This window comes from Hydra viridissima, unplaced genomic scaffold (genome assembly GCF_058129835.1).
Source record: "Hydra viridissima isolate aposymbiotic clone 2 unplaced genomic scaffold, HvirCarnegie_v1 scaffold_1, whole genome shotgun sequence".
Lineage (NCBI taxonomy): Eukaryota > Metazoa > Cnidaria > Hydrozoa > Anthoathecata > Hydridae > Hydra > Hydra viridissima.
Genome location: NW_028324300.1, coordinates 3,134,739 through 3,157,500, shown reverse-complemented (window position 1 = coordinate 3,157,500; position 22,762 = coordinate 3,134,739). Strand labels below are relative to the sequence as shown.

At 30.3% G+C, this 22,762-nt stretch overlaps 1 protein-coding gene across 2 annotated transcripts in view; it reads left to right on the top strand.

Moving 5' to 3' along the window:
• Positions 1-21,942, top strand: part of LOC149892913 (hemicentin-1-like) — a 26,321-nt gene extending 4,379 nt beyond the window's left edge. The window contains exons 3-33 of one of the 2 annotated variants that reach the window (XM_090084311.1): positions 1-28; positions 1,621-1,791; positions 1,883-2,209; positions 3,476-3,805; positions 3,892-4,218; positions 4,360-4,671; positions 4,888-5,217; positions 5,300-5,629; positions 5,705-6,022; positions 6,229-6,543; positions 10,749-11,078; positions 11,165-11,307; positions 13,071-13,299; positions 13,484-13,622; positions 13,926-14,128; positions 14,243-14,584; positions 15,071-15,400; positions 15,641-15,795; positions 16,193-16,343; positions 16,514-16,849; positions 17,125-17,445; positions 17,538-17,752; positions 18,369-18,465; positions 19,711-19,901; positions 19,983-20,103; positions 20,215-20,304; positions 20,386-20,517; positions 20,651-20,842; positions 20,986-21,200; positions 21,314-21,464; positions 21,557-21,942. The exon at positions 1-28 is cut by the window's left edge and continues 146 nt beyond it. In XM_090084311.1, coding sequence (XP_089940437.1) covers positions 1-28; positions 1,621-1,791; positions 1,883-2,209; positions 3,476-3,805; positions 3,892-4,218; positions 4,360-4,671; positions 4,888-5,217; positions 5,300-5,629; positions 5,705-6,022; positions 6,229-6,543; positions 10,749-11,078; positions 11,165-11,307; positions 13,071-13,299; positions 13,484-13,622; positions 13,926-14,128; positions 14,243-14,584; positions 15,071-15,400; positions 15,641-15,795; positions 16,193-16,343; positions 16,514-16,849; positions 17,125-17,445; positions 17,538-17,752; positions 18,369-18,465; positions 19,711-19,901; positions 19,983-20,103; positions 20,215-20,304; positions 20,386-20,517; positions 20,651-20,842; positions 20,986-21,200; positions 21,314-21,464; positions 21,557-21,678 — 6,993 coding nt within the window. In that variant the 3' untranslated portion in view covers positions 21,679-21,942. Of the gene's footprint in view, positions 29-1,620; positions 1,792-1,882; positions 2,210-3,475; positions 3,806-3,891; positions 4,261-4,359; positions 4,672-4,887; positions 5,218-5,299; positions 5,630-5,704; positions 6,023-6,228; positions 6,544-10,748; positions 11,079-11,164; positions 11,308-13,070; positions 13,300-13,483; positions 13,623-13,925; positions 14,129-14,242; positions 14,585-15,070; positions 15,401-15,640; positions 15,796-16,192; positions 16,344-16,513; positions 16,850-17,124; positions 17,446-17,537; positions 17,753-18,368; positions 18,466-19,710; positions 19,902-19,982; positions 20,104-20,214; positions 20,305-20,385; positions 20,518-20,650; positions 20,843-20,985; positions 21,201-21,313; positions 21,465-21,556 lie in introns of those variants that run through there. The other variant, XM_090084317.1, reaches the window with a different exon arrangement.
• The last annotated feature ends 820 nt before the right edge of the window (positions 21,943-22,762 follow it).

The window sequence follows — 22,762 nt, the reverse complement described above, 5'->3', positions numbered from 1 at the left end:
AAAGGAAAATTGACATGGGAAAGGCAAGGTTTGTAGCCAAATATCTGGTTGATGCATATTGTGAAAAATATTATGCATGTGTGTGTGTGTGTGTGTGTGTGTGTGTGTGTGTGTGTGTGTGTGTGTGTGTGTGTGTGTGTGTGTGTGTGTGTGTGTGTGTGTGTGTGTGTGTGTGTGTGTATAGACACACACACAACACTGAAACATTTAAACTCCAAAATATCCAAGCAGCTGAAAAAATCAGCAGGTAATGACATCCTTTACTTTTACTTCTACACTAGAAAAAGGGTGAAATAGCTTTACATAGCTTATTAGGGTTTTTAATTGGTCCTTTGTGTTTTAAAACAAGTTCAGTTTGGTGCCATAAATTTTCAATTGGATTGAGATCAGGTGTTTGAGCTGGCCACTTCATTACTTAAATTTGATTTGTTTAAAACCAATTGCTTAAATTTGATTTGTTTGATGAGTTTAGGTATGTGTTTTGGGATTCAATGGATTGGTCCAACTCTGCAGAAAAACAACCCCCAAAGCATTGCAATTTTTTCATCATCATACTTGACCATTCCTCTTGTGTAACTAGGGTTCAAACATTTAACTTTGGGTTTACATACCTTCAAATTGCCATCAAAACCTTTCAAATTTGTTTTAATTGATTGCTCCACAATACTATTTTTTGATTTGAAATGAAAAGAAATAAAAGGCTTTTTGGCTGCAATGATATTTAGATGTCTTGAAAGTTGTAAATGTCTGAAATGTAATTTTGGATACCAAAAGTTTCAGCTTTTGAATGGTATTGAATGGTATAATTAGCACTATCAAAGATTCTTTTTGATATAAAATAATAATAATTTTTCTGTCAGTGACACAACATGTTTTGTGTTTTCTTCCACCCTTATGTTCTGTTTTTAAATGAATGCCTTTATTAAATCACTTGATTATACAACATATAGTTGAATAATCAAGTGATTATTAAAGCATTTGGTGGCTATTTCTTTTTGTTTGACTCTTTTTATTATCTTTGATAATATGTTCTCAAAAAGCTAAATCATACTTGCCATCATCAAAGACCTACATTTTTCAATTGCAAGACAAAAATCCTTAACATTACAAAGTTCTCTTACCAAAGCACCGGAAAACCATGTTCTAAAGTCAATATCAATCCTGATAAGACAACACTGGCAGCAAAAATTAACACTTAACTTTTTTTGCTAATAGAATAGAGTTGTTTACAAAGTTGCTAATGTTTTGGAGGATTGTAATTTTACTTAAAAATACAAATACATTCAAAATAACAGGTTCGTTTTCAGGTAGTCACATTATGTACAAATCTTTTCTTTTTCTATATAATAGTTACAACTTGATTCTATTTAAAAAGTATTTTTTTAGAACAATTTCTGTATTTAATATTGAAGTTGAAAAAATAGTATTTTTAATTTGGTTGCTTATGTTTTGGAGGACATGTTCTTTATCTTTTCTCCTTTTTTATTTTTATTCTTTATGTTAGATGCATTCAAATTATTTCCTTTTTGACAGTTTATAGTTTTATATTATATGACTTTGGTTTCCAAATCGTTTCAAAACTTTCAAATTTATTGATACACCATTAGTTTTATTTTTAAGGAGTTGTTCTTTTAAACGATTTTCCGAGTGGAAAATCTCATGATGACAAGTACATCAGTCGGTATGTAATATCTTCTGTTCAAATGAAGCATTCAGGTGATTACACTTGTGTAGCAGCAAATGTAATGGGAAAGGTTGCTGTTTCATCAAGAATAACTGTAATTCCTGCAAGTTAGTTAGCATTTTGTTCCCAATTTGTGTAATAAAAATAGAAAACCTTATTGAAATAGCAGAAATTGTTTCTTGTTTATTTTAAATATAGATTCTGGTTTTCCAAAAATTCAGACTGGTTCTCGAAGAAGAACAGTAGAAATCTTATCTGCTAAAACATCAGTGGTTGTAAAAATTGGAGAGTTTGTAAGAATTATTGAGGGTGCACCTCTAAAACTCCAATGTATTAGTACTGGGGTTCCAAAACCAGATATCTCATGGTTCTTGAACCGTGAGGCATTATTAGATGATTCTGTCATACAAACTTCAAATATGCTTTTGATACTAAATTTTCAACCTCGACATGCTGGAGATTATAAATGTGTTGCTAAAAATGCTGTTGGTGAAGTTCGTGCCTTTTCAGAAGTTCGAATAATAAGTAATTTTTTTTGGTTAATTTTATGTCACTATTTAAAATTTCTGAAATCTTTTTTAAATTTTTTATGCATTCAGCATTTTTTTTACTTTTTTTTTCTGCATCCTGTAATATACTAAATTTGGTTTAGAACATAAGAGTTGTGAAAAATCATTATCTTCTAAACAAGTTTTCTTTCATTACACTGTTCACTATTTTTTTAAGTTTAGGAGAATTGGCATGTAGAAGATACTTTCAATTTCATTATTTAAATAAAAATTAAAAATTCAAAGATTAATAGAATTTTTCTGGCAACTTTCCTACCAGAATTTTTTGTTAAGTTAAAGAATATTCATTTTCAAATTCACTGAAACAAACAATCATAAAATTGGATTATTTCCTTTTTATTGGATATTAAAACAAAAGCAATATTGCTTTATATTGTCATACAAGGAGCTAATCCATGGAAACAGTCTGCACTTGTGTGTTTCTTAATTTTTTACTTTTTTTAAGCTGATAATGGTTGGACTGTTTAAAAATTGCTAATCCTTAAATTTTTAAATTAATTTTCATTGTTTACTAATTGTCAGTACTCAAAAAATATGTAAGCAGTGTGAAAAATATTAGAACCAATAATTTACAAAGCATACAATGTGTATTTTTTTATAACCTGACAAAAATTTATTGTAAATCAACAAAAATTAGGTTTGATTAATATGCAGTAGTAATGTTGTTAATACTGCATGTTGATCAAACCTAATACTTTGTTAAAGCACAACTTTTTGGCTATTTATTTGAATTCAAGGTTGTATGCCTATAAATTATTTAGTACCTCAATCAGCATGACTTTGCTGGTTAGTTAATGGTGGACAAATCTCTACTTGACAGCTGACCTTAATCAAAAATTGTGGTGAGAACTCCTCTCCTTTATTGCAACAAACTTTTTGGCATTTGTGTTCCTGAATCAGAGCAAGGTAAGCTGTAAGAAATCAATCAGCAAAAAACAATAAATGAAATTAATAGGTGATTCTAATATTTTTCACAACTGTAGAATGTAGGGCTGAAGAACATTTTTCACATGTATTAGAACATAAGTCTGTAGAACATCAGTTAGTCTCTACAATGAGATACTAGACAGAGTGATAAGTGAGCTAATTATTTCTTTGGAGTTTAAGCTAATGATTTTAAATAAAGTTTATGACTAACAATTTTTGTGTTTTTTAATTTTGTTAAAAAATTTCTATTTTTTGTTAGGATACATAAGGTTTTTCAAATAAAATTTTTTTTTAGTTCCTAAAGCCCCACACATCATCATGGGTCATTCAGTTTTTAAAAAAGCTAGCCTATTGCAATCAGCTGAAATTACTATTGGGGATCATCTTAAATCCCCAGGAGGTAGAGATATAAGTATTAGATGTCCTGCTAGTGGTTATCCAAATGTTGAAATCTTGTGGATGCATGAAAGTAATATGCTGCAGAACTCTGAAAAAATTTTCATTGATTCAGTAAAGCAAATACTAACAATTAAAAACTCAAATGAATGGGATTCTGGGAAATATGCTTGTTTTGCAAGTAACAGTGCAGGAATTTCAAGTGGATTTTCATTCTTAAAAATTTTAGGTTTTTAAAAATTGTTTGACTTTTTTCATTATAAATCGATGGAAGTGTTGGTGTAGCTGACAAACCTGATTCTTTTTCATTTTCAGCTCCTGGTTCACCTGTAATTACTAGTCATGATGCAGTAAGGATTGACTTTGGAGTTTCCCCAAATATCATCATTGAGATTGGTACTAATTTAACTACAACTACTGGCAAAGTTTTAAGTATTCTTTGTCCATCTGATGGTGCTGAATTAACTCTTTATGAATGGACAATAAATAATGAGCATTTAAACTATGACGCAAGAATAAATGTAGTAAATGGCAGTGAACTTGTGATCAATGGCTTACAACTTTTTGATGAGGGAGTTTATCAGTGTAGAGCTTTTACTCAGCAGGGCTTTGATGTCATGATTTCAAAGATTACAATTATTGGTGTGTGAGCCACCATGCAGTTTGTAATGTTTGTAAATATCTGTAAATATCTTTGTAAAATTTGTTTCAAATCTTTTATTTTTATCTCTACTTCATTTCATTTTTTGAACAGTTTTGTTTTTTTGTTTTTTTTTATTTTAGACAAACAGCAAGAAAAACAACAGCAGAATGAGGATTACCCTAAAAATCTAGATTCAGGTATAATTTTAAAAGATGATATTACTGCTTTAAAAGGATCATCTCCTGCTCTTACATGTGCAATACCTGAAGCAACAAGGCCACAGTTAAAATGGTATAAAAATGGCAACCTTATATCTCTCAGCAACAAGTATCTACCTCGGGGTGAGCAGTTGGTTTTAAATTTTGTTGATGAAGAGTCTGCTGGGGAATACACTTGTGTGATAGCCACTCAATCAGGTGTTACACAAATAATTTTTAGAGTCAAAATAGAAGGCAAGTTTCATTTTCTTGCATTATTGTTTTTACAAAATAAGTTTATTTAATCATGTTTAACAGGCTGAATTTAATTGTGTTTTATAGCTATTTTTATATTGTTCTTTTGAGTGTGCGTTTTTTTTACTTGATTTTTGCTGTTTTGTTAAACTTTTTATATCTTAACACTTTATAGAAGCAACAGTAGTATAATAATTGTGAGTAATGATTTTTTAGAGCATCTTCCAGTTACTATTAAAAAAAGTAATAAAACCTATACAATAACAGAAACCATGAAACAAACTACTGTTACTATTGGAGATAAAATAAGATCAATTCCAGATGCTAACATAAAACTTACATGCCCTTATGTGGCTAAGCCAAATGCTACTGTTTACTGGCTGCATAATAATCGCTTGATAAAACAAGGAGATATGTATATTACAAATGTGCATGCAAATGATCTTATTATTCCAAAAATGGATAAAAAGAATGTTGGTTTGTATATGTGTCGTGCTGTTCAAGGGGAAAGAAAAGATGAAGCTTTAACTTACATTGAGCTTCTTGGTAAAGTTTTTTAATTTATCTGAAAAATTTTACAGTTTTGCATATTTTGTTGAGTAGAGTTTATTTATTTTGCTTTTATTAGATTTGAAGCGTCCAGTAATTTATAAATCAAACAGAAACCTGTCTTCAGAAGTTTATTCAAAAGCCTTTCTAAAAATAAATATAGGTGATTCTTTAATTGTTAACTTGAAAAAACAACTGGAGATCACTTGTGAGGGGGAAGGCTTACCTATTCCTAGAATTCTATGGAAGTTTAATGGAGAATCAATTGCAAAGTTAAATTTTGTGAGTGACTTGAAAAATGGATCATTGTTAGTTGAACAAGTGTTGTGGGAGCATGATGGAAAATTTGAGTGTTTTTTCTTAAACTCCTTTGGATTTGATTATGCAAGCAGCAGTGTCTCAGTTGTAGGTAATGTTCATAAATGCTCTTTAAAATCCTGGCACAATCGCACAAATAGATACAAAAGTTTTTTTCATATTTTAGGTGAATTCAGCCCTATTATCTTTAAACCAACAATAAACCATGTATCTCAAATGAATGCAACTAAAGAAACAGTTAAGGTAAATATTGGAACAAATATTACAATAAGAACTTCAAACAATTTACAAATGCTGTGTCCAGTTGATGTGTTTGGAGAAGTTGATGTTATATGGTATAAAGATGATAAATTGTTAAAGGTACCACAACATGGAAACAGTATACAATTTAATAACCTTATAGTAGAGGATTCTGGGAGTTATGTTTGCTTTAGCAATGATCCTGCAAAATTTAAGTTTGGCTCTGTAGAAGTAAATGTTGTAGGTATCTACCTTATTTTTTTAACAAAATCTACCAAATAATTAGTTTTGAGACATTTTCATGGTTTCTTTTTTTATTTATTTAAAAAGTTGTAATAAATTATGTAAAGTATATTGTTATTGGTAATATGAGAGGTGCAGTTTCAATTATGACAAAAGTTTTTATTATTCACTTTTAAACTCTCAATTTAAAAATACTTTGAAATTTAGCACCAGTTCATGAAGTCATTGAGAGATCTGATATTCATCATATGGAATACCTTGAGAATAAACTAAAACAACTTAATGCTGATGTTGGTGCACAAATTTTAATTCTTACTGGCAATTCAATAAAGTTTCGTTGTCCTGTTAAAGAAAACAGTAAAGTGAAAGTAGCTTGGTTAAAAAATTATGAGCATTTTTTAGAAAAAGATGAAAGTTTTTACAGAGTTTTTGTTTTCAGTGAAGAAGGAATTTTTAATATTTCATGTCAAATTACAAGTGTACTAGGTTCAGATTTTGTTACTTCTCAAGTTACAGTTGTTGGTAAGATTTTTGCATATTAGATATAAAAATTCTACAAGTTTTTAAAAACAGCTTTTTTGAGAACTTTTTATTTATATAAAAGCTCTCAAAAAAGCTGTTTTTAAAATGCTAATTCAGACCCTTCAAAATATACTGTTTCTCTCATCCAACTCAAATGTGGAATTAAATAATACTTCTTTACAAAATCCAGTTGTTTATTTGTATGATTGGATTTCTTATAATTTTTTGTTAAAAATTGTTTTTTATGAGCTATAAATCTGATTTGTAGCCTGCTTTGTGAATTTGATTTCTAATTGATCCTGGTAAAATTGTGGTTCTCTTGAAGTTTAAGATTTGTCTTCAGTTTTTGTCTTTATCCAGTATAAATTTCAAATGTCTCATATTTGTAGCTTCTTGTACTTTTCTACAAGAATTTCCTTGTTTAACCAAGTTCATAAAAAACTTGTTGAGTTTCACTCTGGTTTTTTTTTTTTTTTTCAAAAAAAATGTGAAAAAAGTTGCTGAATATAATGCAGTTAAATTATGACAAAAACAGTAAAATGGGTATTTGAATAGAAATGTCAAAAACACTCATTTTTATTAAGCAGTGTTGCACAATTAATTTCTGTGCATGCAAGTTAATGGTTCTCCACCAAAAAATAGCAATAATGTTAAAAGAAACTTTTTTTATTTCCAAAGAAAAATTAAAGATAATATTGGTTTGTAATTGTTGTAATGGATTTAAAAAATGTATTGTTTGTCTGCTATAAAGAATTTAAAAAATATATTTGTTAGTTATTAATACATAATATGTATGTATATATATATATATATATTAGGGGTGTCCACTAAGCAAAAAATTTTCAAAACCACCCAAATTGAATTTTTTCCCATTCTAGTGTTTGTGTATAATGTAAAAAATTTTTTTATCAAATTTTAATAACTATTCTAGAGCCCCTAAAGACAAGCCCCAATTTCCTGTTTAAAACAGTATCTTTTTTAGTTAAAACATTAAAACACAAAGAAATAATTATTGTGAATCTCATTTTTTAAGTATTTAGAAATTAAATCACAGAAATCAAGCCAAACAAAAGCAGCTTGCATAATATATGTTAAATTATCCAGTTTAACCAAGCTAGTTCTGCATTTTTGGTTAACAGTTATAGTCAAAGTATCAGACGGGAATCCCAAAATTAAAATTAAGACTGTCTTTCTGAATGTTATTAATGCTGTTTCATCGTCCAAGAGTTTTTTTGCCAAAATCAGGATATTGCTGCCTGTGATTTTCAACGCCCTACAGCAACCATTCTCTTTGTTCTGGATCACTGGTTATGATGGTGGCAAATTCTGAAATCAGTTTAACTCCTCTTTCTGCGGTATTATTTACAACTTTTACCGTACAAACAAATTTTTCAGCTTCTTTGTATCCTGGTTGCTCTGTCCACTGTTCAATTGGTTTAGCAAGCCAATTTGTATTGATGCCAAAATGCTGAACAATGAGTGAGATTCAGGTCCTAGAAGATTTGACAAACCTGTTTGACGAGTGATTTGACGAAAAACTGGCTTACCAAGACGAAAATTTTCAGGTACTGGAATTTCCAAGAGTTTGGCTGCCATATCTTTTTTCACAGTGGAACTAATGTGTTTGCTGAAGAAAGCAAATGGAACTACCTCGTCTGTCAAATACCATTGGTGATTGGTTATTCTAGAAAGAATGACATTAGCAACTTCCTTGTCTATTTCTTTGTAGTCCATCATGTCGTGGATGAATTGCAGCTCATTCATAGGTGCATCAGCACTAATGCTAGCTTTTGTCCAAGCTGGAAAAGAGAAAGATATCTGTTCATTCTAAAAAGTTTTGTAGTCATCCTCTGATCATAAGGCAATTGTTTAGAAAACATGAACATTTTGTTCGCATAAATGTTACATGCCATCCACCAAGCTTGGTAGATAGCTCCTGGTTTAAGAAAGTGTACACCCCGCGGTGGAGTTTGCCCAAAGATGATCAGTGTGTTCTCAGCACATTCACAATAGTCATCTCTTGGAAATGTTGTAGCATCTTCCTTAGCAAGTAGATGTGTGAAATGCTGTATGGTCTGTTCTTTGAGGTTTTGCAACCAGGTGCCTTCAACAGCTAAAGTTTCGATTGGCAACTGTTTATCCAATGCTGGCCAAGCAGTTTTAAATTCAGCAAAGAATTTATTCTCTGGACCAAAAATGTTTCCAAATAATTTCTTCCAAACTGCTCAGACAAAGATTTCAAAAATGTGATGTCGACAGGCAATATAGAGAAGTTTTTGACCTAAGTTTTCTTCAATCAATTTAGCAGCACCATTGTGGATGCCACTATTACTGGCAGTGGTATCAAATACCAATGCCACAACATTGTCACTTAGATCCCAAGCTTCTAGGAGATCCAATTTTGTATTTGCTTGAGTCTCTCCTTTCGAATCAACGAGAACAGGAACACCAAGCAATTTTCCCTCACTGTATTCTGGAGCACCCAACACAAGCATAACTAACTGTTCATGTTGCACGACTAGTATGTCTTTTATCAATTTTCCATCCCAGTGAAGGGCACCAAACTGGGGTGGGTTGAGCCTCACATTATCTATAACACTCTCAGCAATCCTCTGTCGATTTACCATTCTACTTCGACAAGATGTCGATCTGGAGATATCAAAATCGTCCAAGTTTCCACCAGCAGCTTTAATTACAGCAGACACAATCATAGTTGTTTTATTATCAGACAATTTCAGCCTGTCTGCTGCAGAAGTGATTTCCTCGCATTGCATAATTCTTTTGGGGAGGTGAAGAGTAACAAATTCTGATCGTCTATTCATTGGAGGTTCATAATTCAAGTCCCACCCTAAACCGATATCTACTTCAGCAACAGCAATATTTTCATTAGTATTTTGTTCTTTGTCATTAACTTCCATGTCCTCATCATCCTGATCATCCTGTCTACCTTCTTTTTCTACTCTTTCTTTTTCTTCATCTCTAAGTATGATTTTCCGATTATATCTGACTTCTTTCATTTTTGCTTTAATCTAAAAGATTTTGTCATGCCCATCCATGGTCGCCTTTCTGTCTTTTTTTTTTTATCTAAATAGAATGCAACATCATCATCTTTCTTTTGGGCAGTCAGTAGCCTGAATTTCATGATTTCCTGTATGGCATCAGGTGATCCAATATCAAAAAGACTATCCAACTTGGCCAAGAAGTTAACATGTTTTCCGCCAGCATCATTTTCGCGATTTTTGTTCTTCAACAAGCAGTTCCACTCATTCCAGAGACACATAAGATCTAACACCGAATTTTGTCTTGTCTTTGTCTTGATGCGTGCCATGTTCCAGAAAGTTACAACAGCATCGATTACTATATAGCCAATTTCTTGATTTGTTACATGATTTTGGACATTTTCTTCATCGCGTCGTAAAAAAACAAAAAGTTTCAAAACCTGTCTGCAATCGGGTAGTTTGGAACCAGTTATTGATGGTGATGGGTGTCCAATTAACCAAAACTTAGTAGAGGCACGAGTAACAGGCCTTGTTGTTGATGATGATGACGACGGTGAAGGCTGGTCGGTTGTGTCTGACAAACAACTGGAACTGGTTGGCAAAGACTTGAGTTCAGTTTCTACAACTTTACCACTTCTTATCAACATTTCAGTTTTAATTTATTTAACTAAAAAGGAAACAGCAAAATAATTATAACAGTCAATATTACATATTAAATTGTGTCAATATCATAATATTAATTTGCTTGTTTATGAAATTTGTAATCAATGCAAAAATGTGCTACTGTTTTAACCCATTCGTGCCATCTCTATAAATTGTAAAATGTAACAAAAAACTCAGGCACTAATGGGTTAAACAGGAAATTGGGGCTTATCTTTAGGGGCTTTGAGGGGGCTCTAGAATAGTCATTAAAATTTAGTAAAACTTTTTTTTACACTGTACACAAACACTGGAATGGGAAAAAATTCAATTTGGGTGGTTTGAAAAATATTTTGCATAGTGGACACCCCTAATATATATATTAGGGGTGTCCACTATGCAAAATATTTTTCAAAATATTTTTTATATATATATATATATATATATATATATATATATATATATATATATATATATATATATATATATATATATATATATATATATATATATATATAATGTATTAAATTGTGTAGTTATCATAAAATTTATGATAAATTTTTTTAGCACCGAAGTCTCCAACCATACTAAAAGTAGATCAAGACATCATGTCTGTGAAATCACATTCTGCATTCCACATAGGTGGGTCAGTTAAAGTTTTTGATGGAAGCAGTGTAGAAATAAAATGTGAAACTAATGGATTTCCAAAGCCAAAAGTAGTTTGGAATTATCAAGGCAAACAAATAAAAGGTGGTACAAATGTTTATTTCAAAGAAGATGGAGGAAAGACCTTGGCTATATTTTCAGTATCAAAAATACATGAAGGTATTTATTCTTGCAGTGCATCAAATGGGTTTGGACCAGATGTTCAACAGAGCATAAAAATTTATGTTTACAGTGAGTTTTTCCTTTTATTTAATTTTCTATTTTTAACTTTAAAATCTAAACAAGGAGTTTATAAGATAAATTCTAACATTTTTTAGTACCTAAAAAACCTGAAATAATCAAAAGCCTGCTTGGTAATGACAAGCAGACAGCAAATGGACCTACTTTAAATAATTGGAGTTTAGGAGAAAAGTTTACTTTGTTAGCAGCTGCTAGAAATCCACCTACCATAGTCCAAGATGTAAGCTTGTCCAGTTTATGGTTTTAAAATATTTTTTAATGAAAATTTATAATTTTATTATAAATGAATTATAAATGAATTTTAATTATATTATTATATTATACCATTATATTATATTATATATATTATATTATACCATTATATTATATATATTATATTATACCATTATAAATGAATATTTATAAACTTTTTGAAATATATTTTACTCTGTCTAAGTGTAAGATAAGTGATTGATATGGTATGATATATTTTATGTGAATCTGTTAATACAGGGTGCAGCAGCGGTTTGCAAACTTTTTAGAACATTTTTCAAAATAAATTATATTCATGGAATATTAATAGGAGAAAAGTTGCAGATAAATGCTTTTCCCACCTTAACATTCAATTAGGTTTCCTTTTTTTTTTTGATCACTGCCTCAAGCCTAGGACGGGAGAACTGGCAGGTGCTGATTATATAGTCCCTTGGCATTGAGTTCCAAGCACATGTAATTGATTACCTTAGTGACTTGACACTTGAGTTGGCCTTTTTGTAACCCTTACTCTCAACTACTCTCCACACACTATAATCAAGGGGATTCAGATCAGGGCTGGATGGTGGTCAAAAGTGTTTAGGCCAGAACTTAGCCATATTGTCCTGAAGATATTGTTGAGTTTTTCTGGACCCAAGACAAAGTGCATTGTTCTGTTGAAAGATGTAATTTTTTTCTGGGAATGTCTTCTTCAGCCATGGCAGCACAGGCCGTTTTAGTAGGCTGATATACACATCAGAGGTAACATTTCCTTTCTCTTTGATGTAGATTGGTGGACATTTCTCTCCATTAGAAACAATGATTCCCAGCATCATGATGGACTGAGGGTGCTTGGTGTTACACACAGGTGGTGCTTTGTCACCCTTCTGCACAATAAATCTGTCATTTTGCCTATTTATCACACAGAAAATACTGAAAAGTTTATCATCTGAGAAAACTTTAACTGTTGATAAAGCATGGCTTTTTAGCTGACTCAGAAGGTTTTTTGATTGCTCCAATCATAAAATTTTTTGTCTTTCTGTCAAAAGTTGACATGAAGGTTGGGCCACACTAACTTTTCCAAGTGTTTTAAGAGTTCTTCTGACTGTCCTCATCAACATTTAACAGTTTTGCTGTCTTTCTGATGGATACAATAGGATTCTTTTCAACATGTTTTTTAAGCTTTTCTGTGAACTTTTTATCAACTTTTTTGTTCACTGGAGAGGACATTTTTGCTCTCTCAGCACTGTCATGTTTTTTCACTTTGTAAAATTAGTTTTAGACACTCCAGAAACACAAATCACTTCATGTGCAGGCAAACCTGCGTGAATCAAATTTAAAACTTCGGTTCTTTTGGCTTCCGTTGTAAAACTTTTAACTAAAATGTTTTTTATTCACAATTTTATTAAAATCTCATTGAACATTAATTAACAAAAACAAATTGTAAAAGTATTTTATTTACATCACAAAACCTAGCCAAATATTAGTTTGTGAATCGCTGCCACACCCTGTATATTAATTTATGTTAGCTATTATTTCACTAATAGCTTTTTACTTGAATTAAAAAATTTTGCTTTATTTGTCATTTTTCTGACAAGCTTCAAAAATCCATTTAAACTGAAAATGTTATTCATGATTTGATTTACTTGCAAGTTACTGCTTGCAGATAAGATAATAATATTAATGACTAAAGTATGTTTCTTAAAAAATAAAAGAATTTATTCAGAAATTATTTTAAAGCTCTGTCTTATAAAGGTTGGCGGAAACTATGAAGTCTTAGCTGGATCAACTTTCAAATTAAAATGTGATACTGTTGGTGAACCAAGTCCTTCGATTGAATGGAGAAAAGATGGTTTTGATATTTCAAAAGACGTTGATCATTTTGTTATAGAAACAAATGATGTTACCAATAGTGGTCTATATACATGCACAGCCCTCAATGAATTTGGAGCAGTCACTGAAAGTTCTATGATTAACATTATAGGTATTTAAAAACAGTTTAAGTTTTTGTTATTGTAACAGAATCAGCAAATTTGTAAGAAGATGAGTTTCTGAGAAAGAATAGAAAAATAAGAAAGAATATAATTTATAACAAGTATTTTTTGGTTTTAATTTTTCACCTTTACACTGCGTTGTACTTAGAGTATCTGCTTAAATTATTTTTGTAGTTGCAATACAGCCTACTATTCAACACCAAGGTTTTGGAAACGGTTCAAAAGTAATTAAACATGTCAATGGTTCAAAAAGTGTAGAAGTGTTTATTGGAGATGATTTAATGACTTTTAGTGGAACGGTTGTTTATTTGAAGTAAATCTAAACTTACCAATTATTGATTTTATTTCATATTTTAATTTTGTCTCTTATATTAATCTTGATATCATTTAATTTAATGCCAATGCACTTTTACATTAAATGTAAACTCTTAAAGGAGATTGAAAGCATATAGATTTCCATTATCTTTGATGCTTACTAAGAAACTTTCTTATGTTAATATCAAAAAAAATCTCAAAAAGAAAAGAATTCTATTGAAATATTTATCTTCATGCAATTTTCATTGGTAATAATGATCAATATAGTGACAATTAAAAAATAACTTTTTTAAATGTATAGATGTCTTGCCGCTGGGATTCCTACCCCAAACATTACTTTTTTTAAAGATGGTAATCCTATAACAAGCAACGAAAATATTACAGTTGATAATACAGGGTTATTACTACTTTCAACAGCTAGTGAAGAGTCTGGAGGGGTTTATACATGTCTTGCTGAAAACGTTGCTGGATTTGTAGAGCTTAATACAACATTGACCATGTATCGTAAGTGTTATTAAGTTGTATCATAGTTTATTTTTCTATTAATTCCTTATTGAAGATGACTTTTAGGAATATTTTTGTAAAATAGGTTAAAATTTGTAATGTTTGTTTTCACAGATCCTTTGAAACCAAAAATTGAATCAGCTGAACAAGTATCTTCTTATTACTACAATAAGACAACAAAACAAAGTATCTTGCACTTGACAATTGGTCATAGCGCTACATCATATCCAAATACTAAAGTTTACATAAAATGCCCTGTGGCAGGATTTCCATTACCAGATATAATTTGGAAAGTTAATGATGAAATTGTTATGGAAGACAGAGAAGTGGTGTTAAGTGATAATAAAACAATCTTGATATACAATCTTGATAATCATGTTAGTCAGACAACCTTTGTATGCATAGCAGCCAATTTGGCAGGATTAGAGGAAAGCCTTTCTGTTATACAAATAGTTGGTAAGTGAATTTTAAAAAGTTGTCTTTGACAAATTTTATCTAAATGAAAAATAAGTTTCATTAGAGAATATCAATATATTAAAAATTTTTAACATATTAGATGAAATCAATTTATTATTCAATTTTAATAGAAAGTATTGACACATCAAGAGATAACTTGAGCTTTGAGGATTTACAAGAATTTTTGTAATTTAACTTTACTATTTTTTTAAAGGTCTTCATTTATAAACTAAGTTTTAAAACATCCATTAAGTTTTCCTTTAATATTTATATAATATAAGTTTTTCTAAAAAAAAGTCTTTTAATGTATAATTTTTTTAATTCTGCATGGATGATTAACACAAGTTGCTTAAATTTCAGATAGTTACAGTTCCATGTTGCCTAAATCTGAAAATCTTATTTTTAAATTACAGTTGCTTTTAAATTACAGTTTGTATTGTTGTTTTATTTAGTTATATTTGCTTATGACTTTGTTTTCTTATTTAGATATGTTGCCAGCAGAAATTTTGTTCTCTCATTTTAAACCAATTAAAAAAGAAGATATGGATGTTAAAATTTGCATTGGTGAAAACGCAGATGTTTTGGCTGGTTCAACAGTATCTATAACATGTCCTGCAGTTGGTGAACCTAAACCTGAATTGTTTTGGTCAAAGCAAGGAAGTCCATCCAAATGGCTTGAATCAAATAAAAATGTTTCAATAAAAGACAATCTCCTAATTTTATATAATGTTGAACAAGTATTTGGTGGGCAATATTCATGCAATGTAAGCAATGTATTTGGTTCATCAATTAAGACTTCTACTATATCTATAAAAGGTATTTTATTACATATTTTTAATTGTAAAGAAAAAACTATATATGAAACTAAAAAATGAAAAATTTAACAAACTAGTTATCAAGTTAATTTTTTTTATGCTTTAAGTAAATTTGTTAAATTAATTAATCATCATATTAAGCAAATTTTCTACACTTTTGATTTAAAGTAAATGTAATCAAATTGATTTATTGTTGTTTTGATATTTGTGATACAATTTGGTTATTTTGTTTATTTACTAGAGAGAGAAATACCTAAAATTGTTTCATCAAATAAAACATTTGTAGCAGATCGTAGTGTAAATGTTATTCGTGTTCTCATCGGTACCAAAATCTATGCACGGAAGAATATACGTGTAATAATTGAATGTCCTGTGTCAGGTGTTCCACAGCCTGAGGTAGAAGATCTTTCACTTTAACATTTTCATAAATTTGAAGAAAAAATGTTATAAATAGTTATCATTTGGCCTTGAAATTTATCTTTTATCTCTGAATTTTAACTTTTTGAATCTGGTAAAATTTTGATATCTATTGTTTCAGATTATTATTAGTTTATTTAGACTGTTACACAGTTTTAAACTGAAATACTTTGTAGAATTAAATTTAATTTTTTGATGTTTAATCTTTAACTTTTTAGATTGTTAAACATTATTTAGTGTAATTTGAACTTCAAATATTTTATTTTCATTGTTGTTTAATAATTGAGCCAATTTAAATAGACGATTTTTTGTAATGGTTTAAGAAAAAATTTCTTTAATGAACTCATTTTTATTATGATTTTTATTGCTGTGTTAGTTGGTTTGGTATAAAAACGATCTTATTCTTGTCCATCAATCCAATGACATGATAATTATTGAGAGGGCAGAAAAAGATGATGGAGGTGTATACTCATGTGTTGCAACAAACATAGTTGGTAGTGTTCAAGTTAGCACTGAACTAATTGTTGGTAAAATCTTTAAGTTTTTTAAAGAGAGCTGCTTTATTTTTCTTCATTTTTTTGTTGTAGTAATTTGTAAGAAAGCATAAAATTTTAATTTATATTATTAGTAATATAATATATATAATATTATTTTTATATATTTTTCTTATTTCAAAATATATATTATTTTTTTCTAGGGTTCGAACCTCTAATGCAAAGTGTTCCTATTGATCTTTCTCCCATTTTGTCTCTTGCACAAAATTCTGAAGTGTTTGTGCCTGTTGGAGTAAAAGAAGTATTTGTTAGAGAGAGAAACACAGTGAATCTGCAATGTCTTACTGATGCATACCCTGTGCCGCACATAGAATGGTTTTATAATGGATTTGAAATTGATTATAGTGACTCTAAGTTTGAAGTGTCAAAAAATATTCTTCAAGTTAGGAACCTAAACTCAAAAAATGGTGGCATTTACTCTTGTACTGTTAAAAATCCATTTGGAGAAGCAAGCTCAAAATCTAACTTGTATGTAATGGGTAGGTTTTTAAATACATAACCATGAATATAAATTTATTGCTTTAAGTTAGAAAACTAATATCTTTTTAATATTTGCATACAAAATGCTTATATTTTGCATATTTGTTTTAAAATCTCTTTTCTTTTTTAAAAATTTGCATATTAAAAAAGTCAAAGTTTGGTCTCAAAAAATATTTAAGTCTTCTTGTGGTCAAGTTTAATAGAGTTATTTCAGGCTTTGATGGTTCAACTAAAATGAAGATCTTGATATGTATCATCATATTTTTATATTTAGAACCACCGATTATTAAAGAAAACAAAGAAAATATTTTAATAAAAAGTGTTCCAGATGAGATGATAAACATTCAAGTTGGAGCCCATATAACCATCACCGCAGGGGCCACATTTAGCCTTTCTTGTTTTGTAAGTGGTGCACCTTTTCCTACAATAAGATGGCTTAGAAATAATATACGTTTTGAATCTGGTGAAAGAGTGTCTCTTACTGCAAATAAGTTGTACTTTACAAATGTTTTACCTCAAGATTCTGCCTCGTATACTTGTGAAGCTCGTAATAATTGGGGGAAAGCAAAAAGTTCAACAAGATTGCTAGTTGCAGGTTTCATTTGTTAATAATATACAGGTTTTTTATTTTTGTCTTTTTGTGAAAATTTATGTTCTAAAATAGTTTCAAATTGATCACACCTTTAGAAAAACCAGTGGCATCTGTGTCTTTAAATTTTCTTACAAATTCTGGAGTATCAACTATATATGATGAGTCTGTTGTTGTGCCAGCCGGCTCCCATATTCTTCTATTTTGTCATGTGACTGGATTCCCAATACCTCGTATAGCTTGGTTAAAAGATCATGATGTATTTACTGGAACTAAAGAAAAATATCAATTTTATAATCAATCTGCTATTGAGGCAAAAACTATTATTTGTTTACTTTATTCTTCAAACTAAAAACTTAGTAGTTACACTGATGCACAATATTTAAACTACATTGACAGTATATTTTCACAGTTACTTTTTTTTTTTTTTTTTTTTTTTTTTTTTTTGCATGTAACCAGTTTGCTGTATCAACCTCAGATCTTTTATTTTTCTTTGTGCATTTCATTCATAAATTGTCATGATACCTAGAAAGAGAAAATTAAAATTAAATGAATTTAAAAGAAAATATTTTATCACCTCATTCACATTCCATTACTAGTTTATTAACAATGCTTAATTTTAAGGAGTTATTATTTTAACCTTAAGATATCAATTTACAATGATTTTTTTTAACATATTTTATTATTTTTTAACATATTATATAGTAAATCATAGGCTCAAAATTTTGATCAGTAAAGCAGTATATTGTCAAACTTTTAAAGCAACTTTTCCTTTATAAAAGTATCTAATAGTTAAATTGACTATAATACAGTTCAGATCTGAGTACATAAACTCATATGTTGCAGCAGTTCAGAATGTCTATAAAATGATACTTAAACTTTTGGCTGATTTATTTTCTGCCTAAATTTAATATTTTAATTATCTTTAGATAGAGTATTTGGGACCTAACAATTCTGGTACCTACATATGTATTGCAACAAATGTGTTGGGCGAAGCTACTGGGATAATGACCTTATTTATTGGTGGTACTAATCCATTTTTTACAATGAAACATTTATGTAGTGATTTAACTATACAGACCAGGTGGGACAGGAAAACTTAAAAGGCCAAAAGGTAGCTGGCCAAAAATCTGCAAAATTGGCTTTGCAGAATTTCTGCACTTTTTTTTATAGTAAGAGGCAGAGAACCAGCCTGGTTTCACACATAATTCTCATTAGGCTAGTTTACCTTCATCCATGGCAAAACTTTGTACCGTAGGACCTTAAAATAAATTTCAGCTCTCACTTTTTCAATAGGTTTCAAAAAATAAAGAGGCATCTTTTTTCCTTCAGATGCCACAACTCCCAGAACTACGGTTTGAGCTGGGTGCTTGGTTCTAATGATTCCTTTCACATTAGAAGGTGGCTTAGCAATATACCGATCATTACAACAGTAAAAAGTAAATATTTTTTCATCAGAAAAGATTTCTATTGTTGTTCCCTTCAGGTAATGCAAAACTTTTTTGGCTCTTTCATTTCCTCTGGACTTTTTGGTCAAAAGGTATTTTGAAGTCCTTGTATATGATCTTATCAGTAAATCAGTATGGACAGCTCTTCTTATGGTCCATGATCTAACATTCATATCCCAGGATAGTTTTCTCATTGATTCCGTAGGATCTTTCAATATTTTGGTTTTGAGAGACTTGAGAAATACAAGTTCCAGTTTTTTATCCATTCCTTCAGATCTTAACTTCCTCTCAATGTCTTCTCCAAGTGAATCTTGGCTCTTGACATTGTAAACAGTGCTCATAGGCACCCTAATAATCTCCATGATATATCTAATTTTGAATCCAGTATGAAGCAAGTCTGCTATTTGTTGTCTTTTTAGACTTGCTATTTGTTGACTTGCTATTTGTTGTCTTTTCAAATAGCTGACTTGCTATTTGTTGTCAGAGTTATCATCAAAACGGAGAAACAATTTTTTCAATCTTTCACTCTTAAAAAGAAAAAATTATATTATCTATATTACAAAATCAATTATATTACACAATCAATTATATTAGACAATCAAGAAAATAATATTTAAAAATTGTTCAAGATAATCTAAGTTTTGCTGCCCCACCCTGTATATCTATACAAATCATCTATATATTTTTAATGAACAACCAGAGCTCTTCCCCAAGTTTCTTGGTACGTATATATGTACCTATGTATGAAGGATTGTATAAGTGTATATATATTTATGTATAAGTATATATCAACAATTATGTGATATACTGCTTTTTAATTTAGTCTCATCAAAGATCTTAAGTGATTCTGGAACAGTTATTTCAAAAAACTCCATCGTTACTGCACATGTTGGTTCTAATTTGGAAGTAATGCCAGGTGCAAGTGTTAAAATAATATGTGGTGCAACTGGAGTGCCAAAACCAAAAATATTATGGGAAATAACTAAAGAAAACTCTGCTATTCAAACAATCCAGGTACTTAATATGTTTTCATCAATGTTTTACAAATAACTGGCCCCTTGTTTTCTGAATTTTAATGAAAGATTTTTCTGGCAGACTGATAGCGATGGTGAGATTATCCTGAGAAATGTTTCTCGTGACGACGAAGGATTATACACATGCGTTGCTCAAAATTCTATTGGTGTTGATAAAGCTGCATCCACACTATCGATTATAGGTATTGAAGTTTGATTTGAAAATTAAGATTGTTTTTTTTTTTCTGAAACATTTTTCTCTTTGAAACCTGCTTTTATTTGTTAAACATATATCTTATTCCTATTTAACACAGATCCACCAAGAATAACGTCGTTTAAAGTTCAGTACACAAAAGACTTCGGTGATGTGTTTTTTTCCAATGGGATTTTTCACATAATTGAAGGTTTGTTTTTAATTTACAGTCATATCAATGGTTTATTGAAAAATTTGTAACACGAAGCTGGATTTTGTTTTCTTATCTAAGGAGAGTCAATTTTGTTGGTATGCGATGCAACTGGTTATCCAGCTCCACTTTTAAAGATTCAACAATCAAACAGTTTGGATTCATTTGAAGAAATATTTGGTTTTGATTTCAAAGAAAAGTTTAGGAACAAAAGTAAGCATTCTAAGTATACTCTCTCATTTATACACACACGCTCGCGTACACACAAGTAATCACTTTCATGTATATGCACGCACGTACAAACATTCATACACGCAATAGAAAAGAGATACTATTCGTAATTTAGGTTTGTCTTCGAATCTTGAGTCAAATGTTACAACTACGCTGTATAAAAGAAAGAAGTTTGTGCGTGCTCAAATTTTTGTTGGAAGCGCCCTCCTCCATCATTCTTCTATTTATTCTTGTGGTGCAGAAAACTACTCGAATCATGAGAATATCCTGCGGACGTTGATTGTCTACCCAAAACCTGAGAAACCCAGTGAGTTAGGTTTTTATATAAATGCTATATATTTAATACGAAAAGCGTTGATATTTCATGTTTGAGATATGACATTTGTGCGTTATATCTGCGTATTTTTTAAAATTATCATTACATATATTGCTAAGTTTTTCATTTTTCAGACAGAGGAGTTTGGATTTTATCACGTTTTGGTGAGTGTTCAACACCTTGTGTTCGTTCAAATTTTGGCCTTCAAAAACGTGAAATGGTATGCCTCACACTTAATGGTGAAATCGTAGATCAAACTGACTGTGGCCCTCTATTGAAACAAACTTTAAAGAGAGAATGTGAAAGTACTATATGCGCTACTGAATGGAAAACAGCAGATTGGACAACGGTCTGGGGTTTTTTTTCATTAAAATTGCGCAAATTTTTTGGTTTCAGTGAGCTATTTTATTATGTGATATTACTCTTTATTGGCGATTTGTGTGAATATGTAACTCTTTTTAGTGTTCTGCCACTTGTGGGGATAATGGTAAACAGTCGAGGGTTACATATTGTGCATATAAAAATTCCAAACAAAGAATATCTCCGACAAATTGTCTCTCTTATACAAAGCCTGATTCTACTAGGGGATGTAATAAGTTTCCTTGCAATCGAGGTAAAAGAATTAAATAATATTAACATTTACTTTTCACGCAACATTTTTGAAATTTGTTAATTACGTCATTTTCTTTGTATTCCTTTTTGTAGAACAATGTGTGGACAGAAAATTGCATTGCAGCATTATAAAAAGAGCTGGTTTTTGCCGAACTGAAATATACAAAAGCATATGCTGTGCAAGTTGTCAGACGAGTATTTCTAGTAACCCGTAATCTTAACTTTTGTAAATGAGTATAATGTAAATAGAATCTCGTTAAAAAAAAATTCTTTTTGACTTGAATGGTTTACGCTGCCCTTAAAATCGGAACTTTTTTACATAAGAATATTTACGAACTAAGTAACTGAATTACCTTCAAGCTTAGTAATTACATCAGCGCAATAACTGTGCGAGTTAGTAAATATTGTGTACATATTGGATAAACATATAATACGTTCTGTAATACGTTCTGTAATTTAAAAATGCCTACAAAAAAAAATTTTTTTTTTTTTCGGTAAATTGGTAGAAAAAGCATCACATTTGTATTAAATCTAAACTTAACTTAATTATAGTTGCGATGACATGCTATTGTTAACCGAGCGACGTCAACGGTGTTGCAACGTTAAAAACCAAGGAAATGAAATTTTAATTTCTTGGAAAAAGTCATTTTAAAAATCTATTAACAAATTTTTATTAAATGTAAACTTAAAAATTGACTTGGTGATGCTGCGCTTCGGAAGAGTATCCAAAAGTGATAGCGATAAAAAAATAGATAATTGTTTAATTATTTTAAAAAATAAAACCGGAATGCTGCGGAAATCTGACATTTTTTTAGAAATCGAGCAAAAAGAAAAACCGTTTGGTTTCTTAAAGAGAGCTCTGTCTCAATCAAGTATGAGTGGGAAAGAAGATGAGGATGAGGACGGTAATGCCAAAGTTTTATTTTCAATAACATACGATTGGGTTGCGGACTTTGAAAGATCAGTATCAACAGAAGGGTTTAAAACAGAACACCTTGGTAACAATTCATTTAATTCGGGGTTCTTATCTTTACTGTGTCAGCTGCTTAGTCAGCCAGAATATGAAGGTTATATCATATATTGCCATAAGAATGAACGAATATATATACAAGACAGCTTCCGTTTTGAAAGCTACGTACTCCAAGAGCACAATGTTTTCTTTAAAGCGAGGTTATTCGTTCTATTTAACAGACAAATGCATGTCAGGGGATTTGTTGAAGAAGTCGTTTCTCCTCCTGATAAGAATCCTAATTTGATAATTTATAAACACAAATGCAATAAGTTCATGTCATTGATTGG